General features: G+C 40.8%; 1 protein-coding gene across 12 annotated transcripts in view; it reads right to left on the bottom strand.

The window, feature by feature from the left end:
* Positions 1–23,477, bottom strand: part of LOC136686865 (nuclear factor 1 X-type-like) — a 125,008-nt gene that overhangs the window by 63,596 nt on the left and 37,935 nt on the right. For 10 of the 12 annotated variants that reach the window (XM_066660911.1, XM_066660910.1, XM_066660909.1 and 7 more), the window contains one exon: positions 12,089–12,620. In XM_066660911.1, coding sequence (XP_066517008.1) covers positions 12,089–12,620 — 532 coding nt within the window. Of the gene's footprint in view, positions 1–10,832; positions 10,979–12,088; positions 12,621–13,543; positions 13,682–23,477 lie in introns of those variants that run through there. The other 2 variants (XM_066660906.1, XM_066660912.1) reach the window with 2 other exon arrangements.

The following is a 23,477-nucleotide window of genomic DNA, read 5'->3' on the forward strand; positions in this document are numbered from 1 at the left end:
ATGACTACACACACACACACACACACACACAGTCCCCTTCAGCAAATGCCTTCTCTCTTTTCACACACTGTAAGATACACCAGAAAGGATTCCTTCATCGTGCCTCTCGATTTCTTTCTTCCTTATTCTCTGCGCTTAAATGCTACGTCTCTCTCTCACTCTCTCACTTTTTTTATCTGAAGCTCCATGTTTAATTTTTTTTAATCAGAAAGATCAGAGCCTTTTCCTCTCGGTTGCTGATGTTAAGATGAGGATTAGGTTTAGGCTTAAGCTTAGAAGTTTCTTCTCAAATCCAACCAGACACATATCCTAAGATCTGCAGACCCCTGCCCCCCAATGCCCGCTCAATGACTCTAACACAACTCCTTTAAACACCCATCCAGTGCACACTTGGCACTGAGCGTGCTGACATTAAAGATGCACTAGACGATATCATTTCATTTTCTAACTACAGTAATCCCTCGCTACTTCGCGGGTTTTTTCAAGGGGGCTAATGGCCGATATATAGCGGAAATTGATGGAAAATCTTGGAAAAACATAAGTATTTCTTCCGTACAGTACATGTATTGTTCATGTCCACATCCGAGTGAAATTTACTGACGCTAAATCACAGCTTAGGGATGACTCTATTAAAGAAACTGGTGGGATATCACATGTAGTTCCAGCTAAAAACATTATAGAACGACTGTTTAATGCAAAGGGTGGGTTGTTAACAGAAACAGGGAAAAGTCCAAATACTCGATAAATACATAAAAAATATCTTTCCTCTACTTTGCGGAAATTCGTTTTTCGCGGGTGGTCTTGGACCGCTTCCTACGCAAAAAGCGAGGGATCACTGTAATACAAATTAAAGGTAAATATGAAGAACTTGATTAAAAACTTTAAGCGAAGGCATTAGAAGAAGGCAATTGTGTGCATGAGAAAATCTGTTTCAGGAACTGTACTCTGCACCAAATTGGCTCTCTTTGTTTTTGTGGTTCACCTGCTTGGGCCCTAGGATAGGACAGGACAGTCTTTTATTATCACACAGGGGGAAACTTGCATTGTTACAGCAGCAGAGTAGCCTACTCGACCCTGGAGGTTGCCTTGACTAATGCCTAAGTGCATCCGCCAGGATTCGTGATGAGTGACCTCTGGCAGCAAGGCTGGTAAACTACAAAAACACAGACAAGCACTCAGGTGAAAACAGACCATATAATGGTCCATTAATTAATAAACCATTTAATGATCTACTTGTTGTTTAATAAATGTGCTAATAAAAACTAACTTTGTTAGAGGCTACGCTTTTAATGTTTAATATGGCAGAGATAAATAGATAGATTGAGAGAGCGAATGAATGTGAGAGAGAGTGAGAGAGAGAGAGAGAGAGAGAGAAAGAGATGGAGAGAGAGACTGAGATGAAAAACTCAAATCTTCATTAAAAGCATCCAAGAAAAAAAAGGAAGAGATTTTCTTGTTACACTGTCACATTTCTGTTCCTTTTTTATTTTCTGAAACAGCATTAATTGTTGCGTCAGAAAGCCTCAGCCACGTCGAGGCGGTGGGGGTGAGGCCAGGGTTGAGCCCCCTGAGAAAGCGAGGGAGAATGGGTGAAAAGAGAAAAAGAGGGAACGAAAGAAAGGATCAGAGGGAGAGAGGTTGGCAGAGACGAGCTTCTGGCACCTTCTACACAGAGCTCGTGGAGACGGGTGCCAAAAAAATGGCAGACTAGGCTGCATCCCCCCACCCCCCCAACACACACACACACACGCTCTGCACTGACTATAGTTTACTTTATTAATGTACTGTACACTTACAAATGTATTGTCAATTTTTAGCTTATAGATGTGTACATTATTTCACATAAATACAGCTCTTTCATCAAAATGCTCTAGATTTTTTATAATGAGATCTGAATTCCCATCACTCTGAAGGGAATAAAGCCTGTTAACAGACTCATATAGTGGGGACTTGTCATTGTGGGGACCACATGGTCCTAACAATGTAAACCATTACATTTTAAGGTGAAACATGCTTTAAGTTTGGGTTTAGGTTCAATTAGTGTTAGGGACAAGCAGGTTTTGTTATGGAAAACTAAATGGAAAAATAAATGGAAGTATGTGTGTAGGTGCGTGTGTGTGTGTGTGTGTATGTGTGAGAAAGGCCAAACTGGTTAGAAGGGATGGAATAACACTTCTTGGGGGTCTTGACATGGCTCTGAGATGATTTCAAGAGGAGTTATACACTGCCCTACGCTGCGAGGTTGGTTCCCGATGTTGCACACACTCATTTACACAGAAGTGTGTGCATCACTCTGTATCGGCTGCATTTTCGAAACTGCTGTGTGTTATGGCAGGATCCATCAGCAGACATTTCCTAAACTGTGAGTGTGGCTGAGCTGCTGTGAACATTTCTCTTCTGTAGATACTCTCCTGAGCATGTGACTCGTTTGTTTCTCCTTTGTTTCATCTCCAGCATCAGACTCCTTTAGACAGAGTGGTGCTTGTTTTATTTGTTACTGAGGGTTTTTGTTTTCTGGCTTTCCCTGAGTTTTTTTGTGTATTGCAGCCAAAGCAAAGGCCTACAGTACCAAAACTCAACAATTCCCCCTTACAGTCCTCTAATAAAGACAGTTGGGGGCTGTGGAGGGGTTTTTTTTACCCCAGAAGGGGGAGCACTGTGAGAAAGGTTCAGAACCCCTGATCTAATGCTTTAAAAAACAGATCCCTAACTATAAAGCCTTTACTTACTGTCACTTCATTTTGTATATTATATTGAATATTACAGAATGTGGGGTGAATATTAGTGTTAATGAATATATAAAAATAATATATTTAATGAGTTCATAGAGATCTATAATTCTGTTAGTATTTATCAGGCTTAGTACTCAATCACTGCTATGAATCTTGTATTTTCTGTATGGCGAACTGAAATGTATTTCCACATTCCTTTAGGTAATTGTATGGCCACAGTAACTTAAGTATTGAGTTGTGTATTGTACAACAACTCCATCCCAGATATACACCCCTAAACACACACACACACACACAAGCACGCGCACATACACCTTACTTTTGCAACTACATATTCTCCTCATAAAGTTTGAAACCCTTGCTAAACTGTTTATGTTGTTGGCACCTGATGTGAAGCCTGTGAAGGTTTAACAGGCCTTTGTTTGCACTTTCTCAAACCCATAAAGTCCAGTTAGTCAGGACAAAGCAGTGTGAACATGCAAGCCTGGACAAAGTAGATGAAATAAAATGTAAAATAATGAAAACACCGTTAAAGTAGAAACTGCTGTTTAGAAAAGTACGAGAAGGTGGTGATGCAATACGTTCGAGACCTGAAGAGGCCTGTGGTGGAGGGACCGACATGTTCTGCCTCAAAGTCAAACTAAATAACAAGGCATTTGTTAAATCTGTGAACATCACTGAATATCACCTATGAGCTGAGATCAGGTCCACTGCCATCACCATCAGATGCTATAAGTGTCTATTTAAAAGGGTACACTTTACAAAGAATGGGCACAGGCAGGTTATGCCAAGAACATGTGCAGATACGAGTCCAGCTGCTGAAATCTCTCCTTTTGTCTTGTGTGGGTTTAAAATAAGGACAAGTGGTCTTTTACCCAGAGAAAGCTAAAGAGACCAAATGCAGAGCATCAACAGAGCTCCAGAATCCATTCAAACTGAGCCGAACTGTTCTTCCAGTCAAACAGCAGTTATTCACTCCTTCGGTATTTGCTAACACTTTGGGATGAGAGAAAGTGTGTCAGAGGGGGACGTAGGGCACAAGGGGAAAAGCTGATGGTACGAGAATAAGAAAGTAGGGGCGGCAAAGTGAGAAGAAAAAAGGGGTTAAGTAAGAGATAGGGTAAAGTGGGAGAATGAGAAAGAAACGTAAAAAGCAAGTGGACAGATAAATACCAAGTGAATAAAGACAAATGAGAGAACTATTGAGAAGGAGAGGTTGAAAGTGTGGAATGAGAGATAGAGAAAGAAAAAGAAAAATGAAGTAAAAAAAAAGTGGGGTTATAGAAGAGTGAAAAGAAAGGAACAAGAAAAGAAAGAGAGGAAAGAAAATATTTAAAGTGCTAAATACACTGGCAGAGAGTGAATGACGACTGCGTAATCTCTTTAGCAGAAAAACCCACGCCAAAACCGCTAAGCATCTCAACAAAGACACGACCTATTTCAACATATGCGACGGTATTTAAACGCTGCTCTATGATGTCACTTTCTGAAGCGCACGTCCTGCACAGTGTGTGGTTACTAAGCGTCACTACGACACTGACCGCTATCTGCAGCACTAATATCACCGGAGGCTGCAGTATGAAGACTGTGAGTTGTGAGATCAATTCCAAGTGTGTAAAGATTCTGTCTGTCTGCCCAGTGTCAAGGACACACTCGTGAATTTTCACTGTAGAAGTGTTTTTAATCTATATGATAGCAACGACAAACTCATACTGCATCTTGTCCACAACCAGTGCATCCAGTGTATCCTCTTAAAAGGCCCATAACATGGAAAAGCCATGTCCTTCTTTTTCTGATAGAGTACAAGTTTCACCTGCAAATGAACTGATTATGAAGTAAAATGTAATCCAGTGATGTCACAGAGCTAACCACAATATGTTACACAGATCACCAGTCTTGATTATGAAATCAAACAGCATTAACCAGAACAATAAAGACACAGTGAAGAGCTATTCAGTGCTTCACTCACTCTGTCTGCCTTTGTGTGTGTGAGAGAGAAAGAGAGAGCGAGAGAGAAAGTGTGTGTATGTGTGTTAGAAAGCGAGAGAGAGAGATAAAGTGTGTGTATGTGTGTGTTTGCGTATTTCAGTTTCAGATGTCGATTGCACTTCTCATTGACATGAAATTGAAACAAATTTCCTGCCGTGCTGCCCCTTGTTTGTGTGAATGTGTGCGTGTGCCAGTTATACATCATTTGGCCCTCCTTTTTGTTGATGGGACCAAGAGCCGGTCCCACAATGTGAATCATTACATTTTAAGGTGACGACACGTATGAAGAGGAGGGTTAGCGCTGGGGTCAGGGTCAGGGTCAGTCTAGTAGTAATTATAGATGAGGTCAGGGGAAGTCTCCACCAAAATGAATGAACGTCTAGGTAATATCCCAACAGTGCATGAAAACAGAAAGCTGGTGTGTGTTTGGGCGAGCTGTTCAGAAACCCAGCAGGGCGCAGAGCTGCAGCTCCAGTGTGCTCCACAGCCAAAGAACAGAAATACATCTGCACCTCTGTTGCTCTCTTTTCTAATCTTTTATTGTCATTAATTCTGTGACAGCTCTGATCTCCACAAGATGATGAAATAAAATTTAATCTGTGGGGTGATAAGACGTGTGTGTGTGTGTGTGTGTGTGTGTGTTGGTGGTCCTTACATACTGCCCTGAATGGTACTTAATTGGAACCATTTGTTGTGTTGAGGGGACCAACACAAAATGACTCAGACAAAGGTAGTTCTATTAATTCAGAAGCTAATAATAACTTTATATAAGACAGAGTCCATGTCAGCAATGTTAAAGCTCTGATTCAGCACACACAATGTCACTGCTCCAGAATTCCCACAGTTCTTTTCACACAGTTTTGTGCCTAAAATCACTTCTTCTTACATTATTAGTGGCATTAATTCTAGTGGTAGTGATTTATGGCTCAGATAGTTTTCACATGCAGTTTTGGGCAGTGTTTTGTGTGTGTGTGTGTGTAACACACAGACAATACACATCTACGACACATTCTCTTATCCTTTTTTGAATATAGTGCAACTGATCCCAACACACTCTCTGGGCGAAGCATTAATGCGAAACTCTTCAATTTTATGTGGAGGGGGAAAAAAAGAATAAACCCTCAATTCACTGCAAATGTAGAAATGGGCTGTTTTCCTTCCAAACATTAATCAAAATTTTCTAATTCATTTTCCTGTCTGTGTACTGTAATTTCTCTCTCTCTCTCTCTCTCTCTCTCTCTGTCTCTCTCTCTGGGCTTTTCAGTGTTCCAAAATCCGGTTTTGGCACTGTTCGAAACAGTCGAAGAGCAGAGGAGGAAAAATCCTGAAATGGCCGAAGCCGCACATTTCACACCTCCTCAACAGTGTGACTTCAAATTTCCTGTGCGGCGGATTTAACACAAAAGCACATTTAAAATACGGTTTAATAACAAGGATACATCAGCTGTAATAAAGAGGTGCACCTATCCAAATATGACTAAAGCCTGGACAGAAAAACAAACCTGTTCTTTTTCCAAAACTAGTTCAGCTCACCTTTAAAAAGACGACTCTTCAGTGCCCACTTCCCACAAACATCCTCAGCAGGACACCCCTGGACTAATGAAGTGGTAATAATGTCACTACATTCATCATCTCCGACATCCCTGGACCTGGGTCACAGACTTAGTGTCTGACCCCATCAGTGTCCATATCTCAATTATTTAACTTTCCTTATGTCTATGAGCTTGACTGAACTAAATCAGGTAAACCATCGGAAAGTCAGTTTTTATTGCTTAATCTTAAAAAATAAATAATTTGACGAAGTCTTCTGGGGGCTGCACGGTGGTGCAGCAGGTAGGTGTCGGAGTCACACAGCTCCAGGGACCTGGAGGTTGTGGATTCAAGCCCTGCTCCGGGTGACTGTCTGTGAGGAGTTTGGTGTGTTCTCCCTGTGTCTGTGTGGGTTTCCTCCGGGTGACTGTCTGTGAGGAGTGTGGTGTGTTCTCCCTGTGTCTGCGTGGGTTTCCTCCGGGTGACTGTCTGTGAGGAGTGTGGTGTGTTCTCCCTGTGTTCGCGTGGGTTTCCTCCGTGTGACTGTCTGTGAGGAGTGTGGTGTGTTCTCCCTGTGTCTGTGTGGGTTTCCTCCGGGTGACTGTCTGTGAGGAGTGTGGTGTGTTCTCCCTGTGTTCGCGTGGGTTTCTTCCGGGTGACTGTCCCTGAGGAGTGTGGTGTGTTCTCCCTGTGTCCGTGAGGGTTTCCTCCTGGTGCTCTGGTTTCCTCGCACGGTCCAAAAACACACATTGGTAGGTGGATTGGTGACTCAAAAGTGTGAATGTGTGTCGCCCTGTGAAGGACTGGCGCCCCCTCCAGGGTGTGTTCCTACCTTGCGCCCACTGACTCCAGGTAGGCTCCGGACCCACCAAAGACCCTGATTTGGATAAGTGGTTATAGACAATGAATAAATGAATGAAATTTATCTGATCACAGTCAGATATTTATCTGGAACTTGGTGTTGTACATAAAAATGCTTATTTTAAAGCTTAAAATGAAGGCTGTAACAGATTCAATGTTTAAAGGTGTTGTTTTCAGAGCATAAAAATGAGCAGAAAAAGTATGTGGAAAATATATGTGCATGAAGAGTATCCATCAACAAGCTCTAATGCTTAATAAACAACGAGCAAAACACAAAATTATTTGCAGTGAACCTTCCCTCACTCACTCTCACTCACACACACACACAAACACACACACACACACACACACCCACACACACACACACAAACACAAACACACACACACAGCCTTCTCTGGTAGCCTTTTACACCTTGTTCCAGCCCTCTTATGTGGCTTGTTTTGTGTGTGATTACTTTCTAAGAGTAAAAACATGTAGTGAGTGATTGTTAAGATGGTAAAGAGAGAAAAGAATTAAAGTGTGTAAAAAGTGTCTTTTTAAACAGAAAAAAAGAGTGCAGCATTAAAGGGAAGAAGAATGAGGTTGAGCATGTGTGCCCTCAGCAATGCATGCACACACACACACACACACACACACACACACACACACACACACACACACACACAAAGCTGGAGTAAGAAGCATCTTCCCACACCAAAGGCGCTGAGGTTGTGCCAAGCAGAACAATCGCAGTCACAGCTCCCTGTCGCTATCTTTCTCTCTCTTTTTCTCTATCATTCTCTCTCCCTCTCTTTCTCTCTCTGGCACACAAAAGACACAGAGGAGCGCTCGCTATGCGAGACTGACAATGAAGGCCGCGTTTAGCGGCGCTAAACAAAATGTTTACAAAAGAAATAAACAATTGCGATGACAAAGAGCAGAGCCAACAAACAAACAAAAGTAACCACGCCGCTCAGGATTCAAAAATGTGCAAATCACTCACTCACCAAGAAAAAAGAAGAAGAAGAAAAAACAGACTCACGCTTCCTTTATTCATACCAGCTCACAAACCCAGATTCAGACGTGCTTGTTTACAACTAAATAAACAACATGGAGAAATAATCTAAACAAAATACAAATGAATGTAATTTTGTTTAAGGTTCATCAGGTGTTAGACACATCAGAAAAACAGAGGGGAAAATAACACATCAGGACTAAATAAAAAAATACACTCAAAATAATGCACACAAATGCTATATATATATATATATATATATATATATACCCACACACTTACAAACACACACACACACACACACACACACACACACACACACTCAGTGCTGTCCCAGTCAAACGACATGGTTTGTTAATTTTTTAAGTGAAAATAATTTAACACACTCTCTACAGAGAACAGACATCTGTGTGATTTTACACAGGGCTACTGCTCATTCTTTGAATGCAGCACAACCGAATGATGACAGAATATACACTAAACTCAGTTGTGTATTACAGCTCCCTGTAGAGGAAGCCTTAACATATCTCTCACTGAAAATGAACCAAATGCGTCATTTGACCAGGAGTGTTTAACGTGTTGTACCAAAGGACTGTAAGTCTGCTGTACACGGTGAGGCCTTAAAAACGCAGTCTCTGTGAGGCTGTGTGTGTGTATGTGTTTGTCTGACTGGTGTAGGGGAGTTGTTGGCACGGTTTTCCGGCGGGCCCTGGGGTCCCGCGTGGCTGCCCGCGGGGTGCCAGCCATGGCCGCAGCTATTTGGAGGCCGATAAAAGCAGCAGGGGTGCACTGGATTAGCCTGATAAGATAAGAGAGGGAGCGCAGTGGCAGCTAACATTCTGAACGGGCAGCACCCCGGCCAGCCCTGAGAGAGAGAGAGAGAGAGAGAGAGAGAGAGAGAGAGAGAGATTGGCAGGCACTGTATGAGCACTGCCGTGGGTAAGTGTTAAATGAAACCTGCTCGAAAGCTGAGCTGCTCCAGTGTTTAAGTCAGGCTCGAGCCGCACAGAGCCACAATAATGGTTTAATGAGACAGTTACAATGAGCTCATTGTATTTCTCCGTGTCCTTCTCTACATATCGTCGCTGTCGGAACAAACCCTCGTATCTCCAACAAAGTATCATCACAGGAGGAGGAAAAGACTGCTTTTAAGTTTTAATGAAAGCGAGAAGTGTTTATACATCTCGACTCATCACCGGATGAACACAATACAAAGAGCCAGCTGTATTTACAGTTAATAATAATAATAATAATAATAATAATAATAATACATTTAATTCATAAAGAGCTCAAAGCGCTAACAATATTAAGACACAGAACAAAAAGCGAAGGACAGACACAGAGCAGTACAAAAAGGTACAAAACAGCTCACACAAAAAGTAAAGCAAAGTTCTGATATCATGTCAAAAATTAAGGCCTTAATTCTCTCTGTAACAGAATGAGCTTCATTCACAGTGAATCGTCCTGGGTGACGTCTACACTGGACTATTTTCAAATTAGAAAAAATAGTCTAATTTCATACTGGTATCATTACAAAATCAAACCACAATGACTCCATGAACAGCTTTGTTTATACAGTCCACTTAAGACCATAGAATAAGACCCAGGACCACAGAATTAAGGACGCACAAATATAGCCATGTCACAGAATCATATTGGTATTGGCCAATAATGGGCAGCAGATATATGAATAAATTAAACATATTTTTAAACCAACGTCATGTAAATGTATTTATTCTTCTACAGAAGAGCAGCAGGCAGCACTGAGCTCAAACATCTGCATTTTATTCTGAACATGAATCCAAGTGGATTGGGAGCCAGTATCTTATTTTCTGAATGTTAGTGTATCAGCATCATCAGATACAGACTGGAAAAACACCGGACACAGCATCAACCCACAAAGCCCACATCAATTCATCACAGATAAAAAGCTAAAAAAACAACAAAAACATATTTATAAAAATGTAAGTCATTTTTCTTTCATTTTAACTGTTAATGTCATAACTATAACCTATGTCTGAAAGTGACACACACATACACACGCACACACACATGGACACACGCACACAAAACAAATAGGAATTCAAAACAGAACTCGAAGAGTTGGTTCCAGTCATAATAAGAGAGTCTGTCTGGCCACTGAATGTGTGTGTGTTTTGAGTGTTTGGCCGTGAACGTGAGCGGTGATATTTGGCTTTGAATGTTTGAGACCACACCAAAGTCTACACACACACACACGTTTCCGAAACACACTGCCAATGAGATAGTGGGCTGCGACTGAGAGACTGGCCACTTACTACACACAACACAGCGGTATCACGCCAAGTACAACAGCATGCTCTCTCTCTCTCTTTCTCCCTTACACACACACACACACACACACACACACACACACACACACACACACACACACACACACACACACACACTACTTATAAAACCTTGCTGAGGAATACACGGTCACTACACTGTTAAAAAAGGTTCCACTTTTCAACCTGACAAACATCATGTGGCAGATAAAAAATAAAGGTTTTAACTTTAACTAGTTTTCTTTCACTCAGAATCAATCCTTCAACTGAAACAATGCTACAGCTACACAACAGAGTGGAACGTCAGTGGAGTAAATCTCATTTTAAACCTGCTCTGTTTATAATGTTATAAATAAGGTAACTGTAATTTTACATAGGAGATATTTAAATGAAAAATAAAACACTGTGAGGTGCCGTGTGTCTGTACCCAAGAACAGAGCCCCAGAGCCCCGCCGATCACACGCTCATCTCTTTTTTTATTCAAAGTCCATTTCAAAACGCCAGCTGCTTTTCCACTGAGGAACCAGTTCATCAACAAAACTGCTCCAAAATATCCCTTTTTCTTTTAAATGACCATAGCAGAGTAGCAATGAAATGTGTGTGTGTGTGTGTGTGTGTGTTTAAAAGGAGAAACAGAAATAAGAAAGGAAAGCATCATAAAGGTTCAGTCTGATGAAAAATGTAATATACATTGGCATGTGTTTTCAAAGGCTACCTGGGTGTCTATTCAATGTTTACTAGCAATGTTGGCCTCACCGCTGTGTTTTTAAACTAAAGACTAAACATCAGCCCATCAACTGCATCTGAGATGAGCAAAAATTGGTGTATATTTTATTCTTAAGCAAATCTTTAACTGACCATAACTTAACGAAGTCCAGGGAAAACCTGCCTACAACAGTCTAATACATAATAATGTGTGCCACTACTGTGATCATTCATTTGGGTTAAAGTGAAGAGATGAACGAATAATGAGAATTATTAACATTGTATAATACAATATGACGAATACGTTTTTATTGCTAGCATTTAATTTCCATGTTATACATTTTATCCACATACTTCTGTTAAAAAAAATGTAATTAATTCAAATTACTTATGTTCATTGTGTCCAAATGTGGTTTGAGTCTAGTTAATGTTTGCAGTACTCTGGTGTATTTATAAGAGAAGTATGCAGAGCAAAATGGGATTTAGTCCATTATGGGATTTAATTAAATCATGTGATTTATAGATCACGTTCACTTTTTTTCTGACACGTTTATGGGAAGTGATATCAATGCTACCTCATGAACAGTGCCATAAATTAAATAAATAAACTTATATTTAAAGGTCTCCTGTTATAGCCAACTTTCAGAAATAGGTTTACATTTACATTTTGAATATATATATATATATATATTTCTATAAGTATGTATTCTATCAGTATTTTCCAAACCCAATTGGCTTTGGTTGTGTGTGTTCATCTTTTCACCCACTGACCAGCTGAAGGGCCTGTGATCTGACATTCAGCAGTGAATTGATGTTGTGGGTTATTTTAATGAGTAATAGATAGGTGGACATTTTGGAATAAACCTATTGATGAGCTTCTCTGTACTGCCCATTCAGAACTGACCACAGTGAACTGTCCCCGTGAGTGTTTTCTGGTGTGTGAACGTTCACTCGTGTCTTCACTAACCTGGCGAGTGGACGAAGTAGGCCAAGTAGAGGTCCAGCTCTTTGACGGAGACCCCGATATGGTGCGGCTGGACGCAGAGGGTGTGATTGGAGCACTGCGGCGACTTCACCAGCCGCTCGCCGTCCGTGCTCTCCAGCGGGCTGCCTTTGAACAGGATGACCATCACCAGGTCCAGCCTCCACACCTTGTCAGCCTGGCGCAGGCAGTCGATCCGCCGCATCTTGCCTTTCTGGTCTGGGTTGGAGAGCACGCAGCATGGCGCCTTTTTGCCCGTCACACTTAGCACAAAGTCCTCGCGGAACTCGGGCCGGATGTCCTTGCGGAGCTTGGCCAGCAGCCGCGAGGCCCACTTCTGCTTTATCTCAGGCTTTTCCCCTAAAAGCTCGTCTTTCACTGCGCGCTCCTCGTCCTTGGACATGCGCTTCTCGTGCTTCTTGAAGTATTTGCGCTTGCGCGCCTGCAGGTTGAACCAGGTGTAGGAGAAGGCACGCACGTGCGGCAGCAGCGCCTCGATGAAGGGATGGAACTCATCCTGGAAGGAAAGTGAAGGAGAGAGAGAGCATGGGAGGGAGGGAGAGAATGGGAAAGGGAGAGATGAAGGAGTAGAGGAGGAGAGATGGAGAGAAGGCGTTAGCATCGCTGTCAGCGGGGTTTATGTTGCTCGTACCGCCACAGAAACAAACTGAGCGAGCGTAGGGATGAGGCTTGAAAGCCACGAAACACACACACACACACGCACACACACACACACACACACATTCAAATGTATGATGTATCCAATAAAGATTGGATTGAGAATTGAGAAAAAAATTGAGAAACCACTTCTTTGCTTGAAGATTTGTTGATATATTTATCGATAATAAAATATATCCTAATCATTAGGATAATAAAGTCATAAACACAAACAAGTAATGAATATTAGAAAATACTCCTGAATCCTAATATTAAATAAATTATAATTATTATAAAAATGAAGAAAAGGCTGTTCAAAATACAACCATAATTTTGTGTGCTTCAAATTTAAAATGAATAAGACCCCACACACTGTTTACTCTCTTTATCTCTATTCAGTCCCTATTTAAATCACCCAAATTTAAATTCAAATAACCCACAGATTTCAGGTTAACATCATCAAACCCTGTTTCTGTTCCAGGATTGTTCTTGTTCTCCTGTTTTAATCTGAACACATTTCAGACAGTTAGTTATTTACAGAACTGAACATGGGTTAATAACTACAGAGGATTTGGACTGTTCTGTACTGTGTGATAATTTTAGTGAAGTCCCTGTCCCACATAAAGCTGCGTTAATAACACATTTCATCCATTCATCTTCCAACACTTCCCAACTTTGAACGTGCAACACATTTCACCACAACACTGCACAATCACCAAACAAAAACAGATGCAGGCAAGACGTGCAACACAAAGAAAAAACAGCAGAAATGCCAGTAGTTACCATTTTGCACTTTCATCATAAACTGCACTGCGACTTGAGAAAAAATGAAAACCCAAAAGCCGAGCAGCTCCTCTCTTTGCTCTAGTCAACACCACGTCCTAATTACTGCTACACTGAGCAACGCAATAGCCCTGAAATTCACACTGTCAGGAGGAGAAGAAAAGGGAATAAGAGAAAATGAAAAAATGTCAAACTGATTTAGCGTCAGGACGAATGTGGGACGGCAACGCGGAAGAAAACAAAAGCAAATAAAATGTACGTTTTAACACGCCAAAACTAAACAGAATGCAAGGGGAAAAAATGTTTACATACAATTTGTAGCTATGTGTCTTTGCCGAATCAGATGGAAAAAGTGTGAAAGAAATTACCAAAAAAGAATCAATAATAATAATAATAATAATAATAATAATAATAATAAGACTAATATGAAAAAAATTGTTGGAAAAGTGATGTCAGTTCAGATCTCTGCATTCGACTCAGAAAAGAGAGAGGGAAAAAACAAGAGGAAGAAAGAGAAAAAAAAGAATGGAAAAGAGAAAGTGGAAGCGTGACAGAGAAAGAGCTAAGAAAGAGAGAGATAGAGAGAGAGAGAGAGAGAGAGAGAGAGAGAGAGGATGACAACAAGGGGGGGGGCAGTGAGAAGCGAATGGAGAGCTGAAGGGAAAAAAAAAGAACAGAGGACCAAATCAATGTTGGAAGAGCGCGCGTACGACCGCTGGCAAACCCGCCTGACGCTTCTCTATTCCCCCTTTTTTCTCTCCAACTCACTCACTCTCTCTCTCTTCCTCTCAGCGTTCTTTTCCTCACCATCGCCCGGGAGTGTGCCAGTGCCAGGCTGAGCCCACCTATTTGGCACAGAGTCGCCCAATATGCTCAGCCAATACGCACGCTTCAAGAACTGAATGGGAGGGAGGGAGAGAGAGAGAGAGAGAGAGAGAGAGAGAGAGAGAGAGAGAGAGAGGGAGGGAGGGAGGGCTGTATGCGAATCAGTCACTGGCCTGTCTCGTCACTTTGCCAAATTAGCAACTTCCTAGCTAGCTAGCACAACTGCAGCATCCAGGACCAATCAGCTTCTTCTAACGGCTTCTAAGCCCACCCCCTATAGACCTCCAAAACCCACCCTAACCTACAGCCCCCAAATTCAGCTTCACATATAGACACACCAAAAAAAAAGAGTGATGCATTGAGACGTATTATATCATTTTTACACCATCATCATCATCAGCAGCAGCAGCAGCAGCCCACAGCACATAAAAAAAACACACACTGACCACAGCTCCGTACTCACGTTGTCCATCCATTTACATGGAAATGAGGGGTAATTCAGGCTGTTTTTTCAAGGCTCACACCTTGAACTACCTCTTAGCCAATAAACACTCACCATATATCATCACGAAGCCACACACACCATCCTGCCGTCCAACACTAACCCCTCCTTTTCCTTCTACTTTACTCTTTCTCTCCACTTTCCATTTTCTTCCTCTCTCTCTCTCTCTCCATCCCTCCTTCATTCCCTCTCTCATTCTCTCTCTCTCTCTCTCTCTGCAAGTCTTGGCATGGACTGCTGTGTGAACACAGAGGGCTGAAATCCCTGCAGACCCTCCAAACCAGCAGCTGCCATCAGACCCACCACACAAACAAAGAAGCAGGGTAGACACATATATTCCTCACCAATACACACAAACACACACACACACACAAAAGTTAAAGTAATTTTGGACCACTACTGTTAGTCTAATCTATTAGTCACCAAAATCTGAAAAACCAGAGTTTCTCCCAACAGCTTGTGTGCGTGTGTTTCAGTCTATTGCACGAGTGTGTGTGTGTGTGTAAGACCTCACACAGGGCTGTAAAGACTGAGTTACTTTCATACACTGCATTCAAAATTGCATTAAAAAATAAAATAAAATAAATCTCTCTGAGAGATAAGCAGTGTGAAGTCCTGCACGCACTGAGACGTTAGATCTGCATCCAGAAATAAGTGGATGTTTAAATGAAAACACTTTTCCATTTAAAATCATTATCAAATGCACTTTATAAAACTCAGAATTTTGTTCTTCTTTATTCTTGCCATTTTTTCTCACATTAACCATGTGCCAAAAGCATAAACCTCCCTTATCAGTGACCCGATGATCCACCAGGCAACTCGCGAGCATGAGCGGACTCAGATCAGGAGATCTAATCTAGCTAAATCCCCGCGACGAGTTTAAGCAGCATATGTCGCGCTCCCAGGGTGCCACTGCACCTCGGGGCAAAAAGCCACAAAGACGAGGGCACTCCAATCAAACGCGAGGTCTAGAGGAGCTAAAAACCTCTCTGAGGTCTTGTGTTCTCTTCAATAGAAAAGTATTCCACCTGCGAAGCACTGCGAGAGGTGCCCTGTGTGTGGCATAATCACCCCTGTCCAATTAAATATTACGGCCTTACAATTCATTTTAGTGTTTATTTAACTTTACACCGTGGACTGCTTTACAACAGCTGAATATGAAACACTAAAGTAACTAAACAGATCTTCATTCGTTTTCTCCCAGTCTGAGTTACCCTATTAAACCTAAAGGAGAGCCGTAGAAACAGATACACTGAAATGTGTTGAGGATTTTTTTAAAGCTATTTTTAGTACATTCCGATATAATGAAGGTTTTACGTTCTTGTTTTCAAGCATATGCATTTGCAGTAATTTAGTTGAAGGCCCATATAAGAGTTTGGATACTTTAAATACTTCACAAGACTGGATATTTTTATGAAATCCAGTATTCGTGTGTATTCCTGCATGGTGTGTATCACAATATTTATTTCTCCTGAGTTTTGGTGAAATGTGCCAGGGGCGATCTTGTTTTAAAATTATTAAGAAAAATCTAAGACATTTAAAATTAAACTTTTACAGAAATAACCCACTTAAAACAACTGGAAAATTCCAACCACATATGCATGCTCTTGCCCAGCGTTGTGGAATAAATCAAGGCTCTAGAACCAGATGTTCTAGAGGCACTGATGATATCCCTGAGATACTCAGAGAAACATATGCTGATGTCATTTTTTGGAAAAGTTATAATATATTGTCATATCTGCCTCCTCTACACTGCCAAAGGAGGCGTTTTGTTCTGAAAGACAAAATACGTGGAGCTGAAGAGTGAACCCTAAACTCTCTTAAACCTTGTTTTTCCTGAGTTTACTCATTGTGCTTCTAAAGCTGCGTATGCTTCCTTCCCTCACGGTTCAAGTGTATCTCTCACATTCAAACTCTTAATACACAAAAGGCCATCTTATCTCAGGGAGACACTCACACGTCGACACCAGTGACCTTTGTTTTAGCACAAGTTAAGGGTGTGTTTTTTTTTCCCCCTCGCCACAAAACAGCAAGGCAGGAACGCACAGCAGATAAAAGTTTGACGAGAAAAAGAATAGAGGAAAATTCAGCACGAAAGGCTTATTCGCCCGGCTGCTTGTTTCTTCTGTGTGTGTGTGTGTGTGTGTGTGTCGCTTTGCCTGCCAGAAACGGAGTAAAAATCATGTGGGTGGCTTGGCTGAAGGGGAATGGGGGGTACTCTTGACGGCTCGCTTTTAGACACACAACTGCCAAAATCTTTGCACTTTTTTGTTGTTGCATTTTTGTATTTATGAATAAGACAGTCGAACGAATGCAAATGGCAATTCTGAACAATCAGAGACGTCCTTGAATAGAGCCCATGAAAAGCTGCAGGCCTTAACAACGCAAAAACAATTCAATGCTTCAATTCTTAAAATGCCAAACTGTTTCTATGGCGGTAACTTCACGCCTGTAGCACTGACTGAAAAGCCTATCCTTACATGAAAATTACAAATCAGAGAGGCAGAAGTTCATTTATAGTTCATATACGTTATAAGACGGGCCAACCAGGCTCCAATGAAGTGCTTGTGATCAGAAGTCTATTGTCTTCCTAACAATAACAGGCAGAATAACAGTCAAGGCAGGAGATAATTTAAAACTAACCCATAAAGAATAAGGGAGCTAGTAGAATTAACTCATTCATGTCCAGCAAAATTAAATATGGTGAGGAATCACAGCACTGTGCCTGTTCAGACTGGTCAAAACCGATTAGACCGTGTGCAGCGATGAATTTAATACTAAAACTGATTTTAAAATGACTAATTAATTCATAAAATCTCAAATGATACTCATGTTTTGCGAAATTTCAAATATTCCTCAATAGTGTTCAGTTTTTTTTTTAAAAGGACATTAATGAGTTAAATATTGCCAAGAGCAGATAAAAGGCTTGTATTGATTCCAAACTGCTGTTTAATCCAGAATGTTCTAAATGTGTTCATTTACAGCTGTAAATTAAAAAGTCACAAGAATAGCATGAATTATATTTCATTCCTGTAAAAATAAAAATCTCACAGATTAAAAAAATAATAATAATGAATAAATAAATAAATCCAAAAATTTTCTGAATTATATTTTGGATTCACAAGGAGTATTAAAATTACAAGTGTAACCCTTAACAATTAAACACATTTTATAGTAAACATGGCGTAAAACTGGCCTTTGTAAAGAATTAACTGGTGTGCCAATTTTTAAACTGCACATAAAGGCAAGTTTCTTGTACTGACTTCTTTAAAATGTGTACATCAGGCTTCAGGGGAAAAAAATTATAAAAGTTGAACATACACACATTGAATGAAAATAACTTGGTTGATGATATAAATGATTTAATGTGATACCAAGGTACACGGTTTTAAAAATTCTGTTTAAAGATTTACTCACTACTTATATTTTTTGCTTATTTCACAAGGTCAGTGTTAGAAAAGCCCAAACACACCTGAATGACCACAGAAATATTTCAACATTTCATTGAGTCCAGAAAATAGTATCCAACAAGTAACGCTATGAGAGTAAAATACAAAGCCCAGCAAACTGAGGTACCGAGAGCTGGCGGAGGGAGAAACGAGGCAGCGGGGGCCTGTAAACGCCTGTCCGTTACCGTTGGCCTTCATCCTGCACTTTCCACACGGAAAATCTCTTCTTTTTCTCTTTGTGTTTTTTACAGGAAAAATCAGACAAACAGGTCCTCCCTGAACAAACTGCTTTGCGAGAGCGAGGCGGGAAAATGTTCCCGCGCTTATACGTACTGAGAGTCCGCGCGCGCCTCATTCGCGTTCTGGAACGTTCTGAATGGAACGCCGAACGGTTCCAACATTCTACATTTGCAGTGCATTGATTCATTTATTTATTCATGTATTCATTTATTCACTGAGTTATTTCCTCCTTTATTTCTTACAATGGCGCCGAGGCCTAAAGGCGCGGAGCTGCCAGGTCATTTGTGGATTCTTCCGCTCTGACGGCACGTTAAAAACACAGCATGAAAAAATACAAGGCCTGTCTCTGGAACTATATTTCATAACAATGTTGGTGTTATTGCATAGTTTACCTTCTCTAACCAGATAAACATAGTTTCCCTCCCATGAACGAATATAAACGACCCCAGCATCATTAGGTCTGTCTTCACCACACAGCCTTCTGCAAAAGTTTGGACCCCCCTGGTCAAATATCGGGGAGCAAAATGGAAAATTAAACCGTGTCATAAATTTTGCCCAGGCCCCATGTTATATGTTTTTTCCCTCCAAAATATTAAGTAAACAGCGTGTATTATATGAGCAGGAGTAAACTTATACTTATTAAATATAATAAAGCGTGCTAATGTTTGACTAAACCGACCCTGGGTAAAATAACACTACGTTTAACAGCGATTTGACTACAGCGCCTACATTGTTCCTTTCACCTTAAAATAGAGCATTTTCCTCCTTACACTCACAAACACAAACGAACCTAGCACCACTGCTGTTTGTCACGTTTATTAAACATTTATAATTTACCACAGATCCAGGAATAAAATCTTATTAAAATAAATATTTAAATAAACAGAAACGAATGGTAAAAAAATACATTAATTATTATTCATATTTGACGTGACAAGATGACTCAGCTATGGTCTACAGTAAGAAAAATTAAATCTTAGTTACCACATAAAAGATATCTTTCCTCCCAATCATAAAACAGTCCACAACCTGTTCACATAAACTCCAGGAGCTCAGACCATTACCCTGTGATAATTGGACCTCTGAACAGATTTATGTGTTAAGGTCTGAAATGTTTGCCCTGTCATATTTAGCCAATTGAAGCAATATAAAGCATTAGCTGTTTTTATTTTGGGCTTTTTTTAAACTTCATTAAATTCGTTGGGAGGTTAAAGTCCACTCAAATTGGACAGAATCAACAGCAGGAGCCTGGGGCTGAAACCCACCTGGCCAGAGAGACACGAGGGGGAGAAATGTTACTCATCAGCTTTTATTTACTACAGTTTATAGAAAACAGACGTACAAGTAAATAAAATATTTTTGGCCTTTTAACTGATTAAATTTGTGTCAATTATCTATTCTGTGGGAACGCGCAGTTGCCTGTAGGCTAAATAATAAAAAAAAAGGGGTTATTTTCCCCTGTGCTTGTACGCCAAAAATTGATAGCATGAAATTGGTGATGATTCCTAACATTCGGTTTTGTTTTTTGGGTTGTTTTTTATTTCCCGACGCATTTCAGGTTTAATACAGGGCCATTTAGGAGTTAATTTGTGACGCGGTGTTTTAGGAACACCTTTTTTTTTTCCTCGTTCAAAATCAGTGTGTGCTCTTTACAGCCTGAATTACAGTTACAGATGAAAGCTATACGAGTGGAAACACGCAAAGGGAGAACGAAACATGATTTAAATCACCCGGTTTTTACCTCAGATTAGCAGAACGCTAGCTACCTCAGTTTACCTCCGACTACACCGCAAACCGCAGCGCACGTGCGAAAGGCGGAAAACCAAAACCCCGTGGCCGCGTCTCAACACGACCCCCTGCTCCCTTTCCTTTATACATCTGGGTTTTAAGCGACTTTTAATAGCCTACAAAACAGGGCAGGCCTGATACGACTCAATACACTGGTATTTTCCGAATAAATTGAGAACACAGCAGCAGACAATATTGAAGTTAACATTAATAAACTTAATAATATAATTTTCCTGATTAAGTGCTTCTTACATCTTACAAACTTGACAAACCTATTATTTCTCTGTTAATTAAAATGACACCAAAGGAACTCCTAACCCACCAGAAAGGAAATATAATTAATTCATTTTCAATGTAACCTTTTTTTTTTTTTATTTAAATCTGAAACACTGAAGCAGTGACCTGTACCTCAGTTAATCGTAAGGTACCATGACAACCTACCAGACAGACCCTAAGTCAAACTAATTCAGCATCCCAGGAAATAAACACACACACACACACATATATATATATATAAAATGAACAAATATGTTAAATGGTCTCGGTTGCCATTAATCTCTTGCTATATTTGTTTTTCACTGCCACACAAAAAAAAGTCAAGTGCATAGTATTTAAAATAAACAATGGGTTACAAAAAAATCTTCATAAGAGCTGTATGTGTCAGTGCTCCTAAAAATCTTGATTCAATTTGTAATTTGTTAATAAGGCAACTGGGGTAAATTAGAGACAGCCTAGAGATCCCTGCACTCAGCCATGCTTTTATTAAAGTGTCAGTCAGAGGTCATGACGTGGCAACGTGGGCCTGTGACACTGCATTTTAACTAAATTCAGAGATAACTGTTCTGTTTAAGCCATAGTCCAGCACTGTTACCGTAATGTCTGTCTGATGCATCTGTAGCATATGGTGGATTACCACAGATGACACCTTTCCCCCACATTTCTCTGTAGTTAGTAAAAGAACAGAAGAAAGCAATAGACATAATAAAGAAGGCAAAGAACAGATGCTGAAGTGTTTTCCCATTGACTCATACTGTAAGTGTGTTTTGAGTCAATGGACTTTCTGTTGTTTTCTAAGAACGCGGACATTATTTTCTATGGTTATAGACCTTGTTCTGCAGATTTGGCAGATTGAGGTTAGGTTGAAAACCACTGCAAAAACAAAAAGAAGGCCTTTATTTTTCTGCCCAGCTTATGTGGTCCTTTAGTCAGTTCGTGAGTCCACAGATATCATCTATGAGCTACATGTAATATGATTTACGAACAGGTTCTTTATTAGTATGTGGAAACACTTGTAAAGCCTTCTACTGTTTCAGGCGCTATTATTAGGCTGCGATTAGACATGACTGTAGCCTATTTGATAGCGTGAAATAGAAAAGTGTGCTGGAGATTTTCTGGACTAAGGAAGTCATGGCATCAGACCTTAGGAATATCCCTCTCTCGCTCACACACACACACACACGCACACACACACATACTGTGCTGACTGACGAAGTGTAAACTGGAAAAAATGCACGTTGTGACTCCACAAGCACAGCGTGCAATCTTACTGAGTTTTAAGAGCTCTGAGGCGCCATAACGTTTTAAATATAAAGCAACGTTTTTGTGTGTGAGAGAAAATCACAGACCGTTACTAACACACACAGGGCTATGGAAATGCAGGCCTACACTCATCAGACAAAGTACTACATAGAAAGAAGTTCACAGTCTTTTAAAGCTTTTAAATCAATGTGACCATGCCATTGAATCTGATAATCCATACTCAACTGCATTAAACTGAACTGAATGAGACTAAATATTTAGTCAAGGCTACAGAACTGGGCCTAATACACTGTATTTTCAGTACCAGGGCTGGGCGATATATTTATCATCTACACCAGTAAAAAATATACTCATGATATAATACCCATCCTGTAGTGCTGTTACCAAGGAGATGGTTTCTGGTTTGTTCATTCTACAACATCTACACTTTACTCATGAAGTCTATAACCTACCTATAATCTACCTGTTTTCTTCATAGAAACGTGAAACTTCATTAAGGTCTAAGCCATCTGATACCAAAGAGCAGACAACTGTAAAAGTGTAATATGACTGACATAGTCTCCAAACATACTGACATTATAAACTATAGCAAAAATAACAAGCCCGACCCCCCGTCTGTGGAGCCCCACTAATAAGGGGAGGTTGAAGTAAAACCCCAGGAAATCAGCACTGATGACAGAGGCATGGCTTCTGATCTGAACTGCGTTAGTGTAAGTAGACGAGTGCTTCTTGAATGGTTCTGGAAGGTTATTTAGTCAGTAATTATACCATGACACAGCACAGTATAGCAACCACAATAATTCCGTTTCTAAAGGTTTATCTCTAAGAAGAAGGATCAGACGGTTAAGCCAGTAATAACCGATGAAGTCTGGATAAAGGATGCTCTAATGCAGTGTCGTCTCCACTTTCACTTCCTCTCCTGGTTTCTTCTCCATCACTCCATCTCTCTCAATTTTCCTCTCATTTTCTGTCTCTCTCCCGCTCAGATGCCCACTCTCAAACATACACACTAGCCCTCTCTTTCTCCCCTCTCTCTCTCTTTCATTATTTTCTTCCTCCAGTGCCAGTCTGCAGGGCAGGTTGCCAACCCTTCTCCTCTACTGGGCACCATGCCCTACTCTTTATGCAAATGGGGCACCAGCAAACTCCAGCCCTCCTTCTCTCTCTCTCTCTCTCTCCCCCTTTCTCTCCCTTCCTCCCTCTGACCCTCAGGCTCCATCTTTTCCACCCTCCCCTTTCCTCTTATTTTGTGCGTGTGTGTGTACACATACATACCTACAGTACTGTGTATAAGTCAGACACTTCTCTTTATTGATTCATTTCCAATCACCACATCCAATATTATAAGCTATTCATTTTTGAGGAGACGTTTCTAAGGACTGTGAGGAGTTGGTGTGTTCTCCCTGTGTCCCATGGGTTTCCTCCGGGTGCTCCGGTTTCCTCCCACAGTCCAAAAACACACATTGGTAGGTGGATTCGCGACCTGAGTCAGGTGTGAGTGTGTGTGTTGCCTTGTGAAGGACTGGCGCCCCCTCCAGGGTGTATTCCCGCTTTGCGCCCAATGATTCCAGGTAGGCTCTGGACCCACCGC

The sequence above is a fragment of the Hoplias malabaricus genome, chromosome 2, assembly GCF_029633855.1.
Source record: "Hoplias malabaricus isolate fHopMal1 chromosome 2, fHopMal1.hap1, whole genome shotgun sequence".
Classification (NCBI taxonomy): domain Eukaryota; kingdom Metazoa; phylum Chordata; class Actinopteri; order Characiformes; family Erythrinidae; genus Hoplias; species Hoplias malabaricus.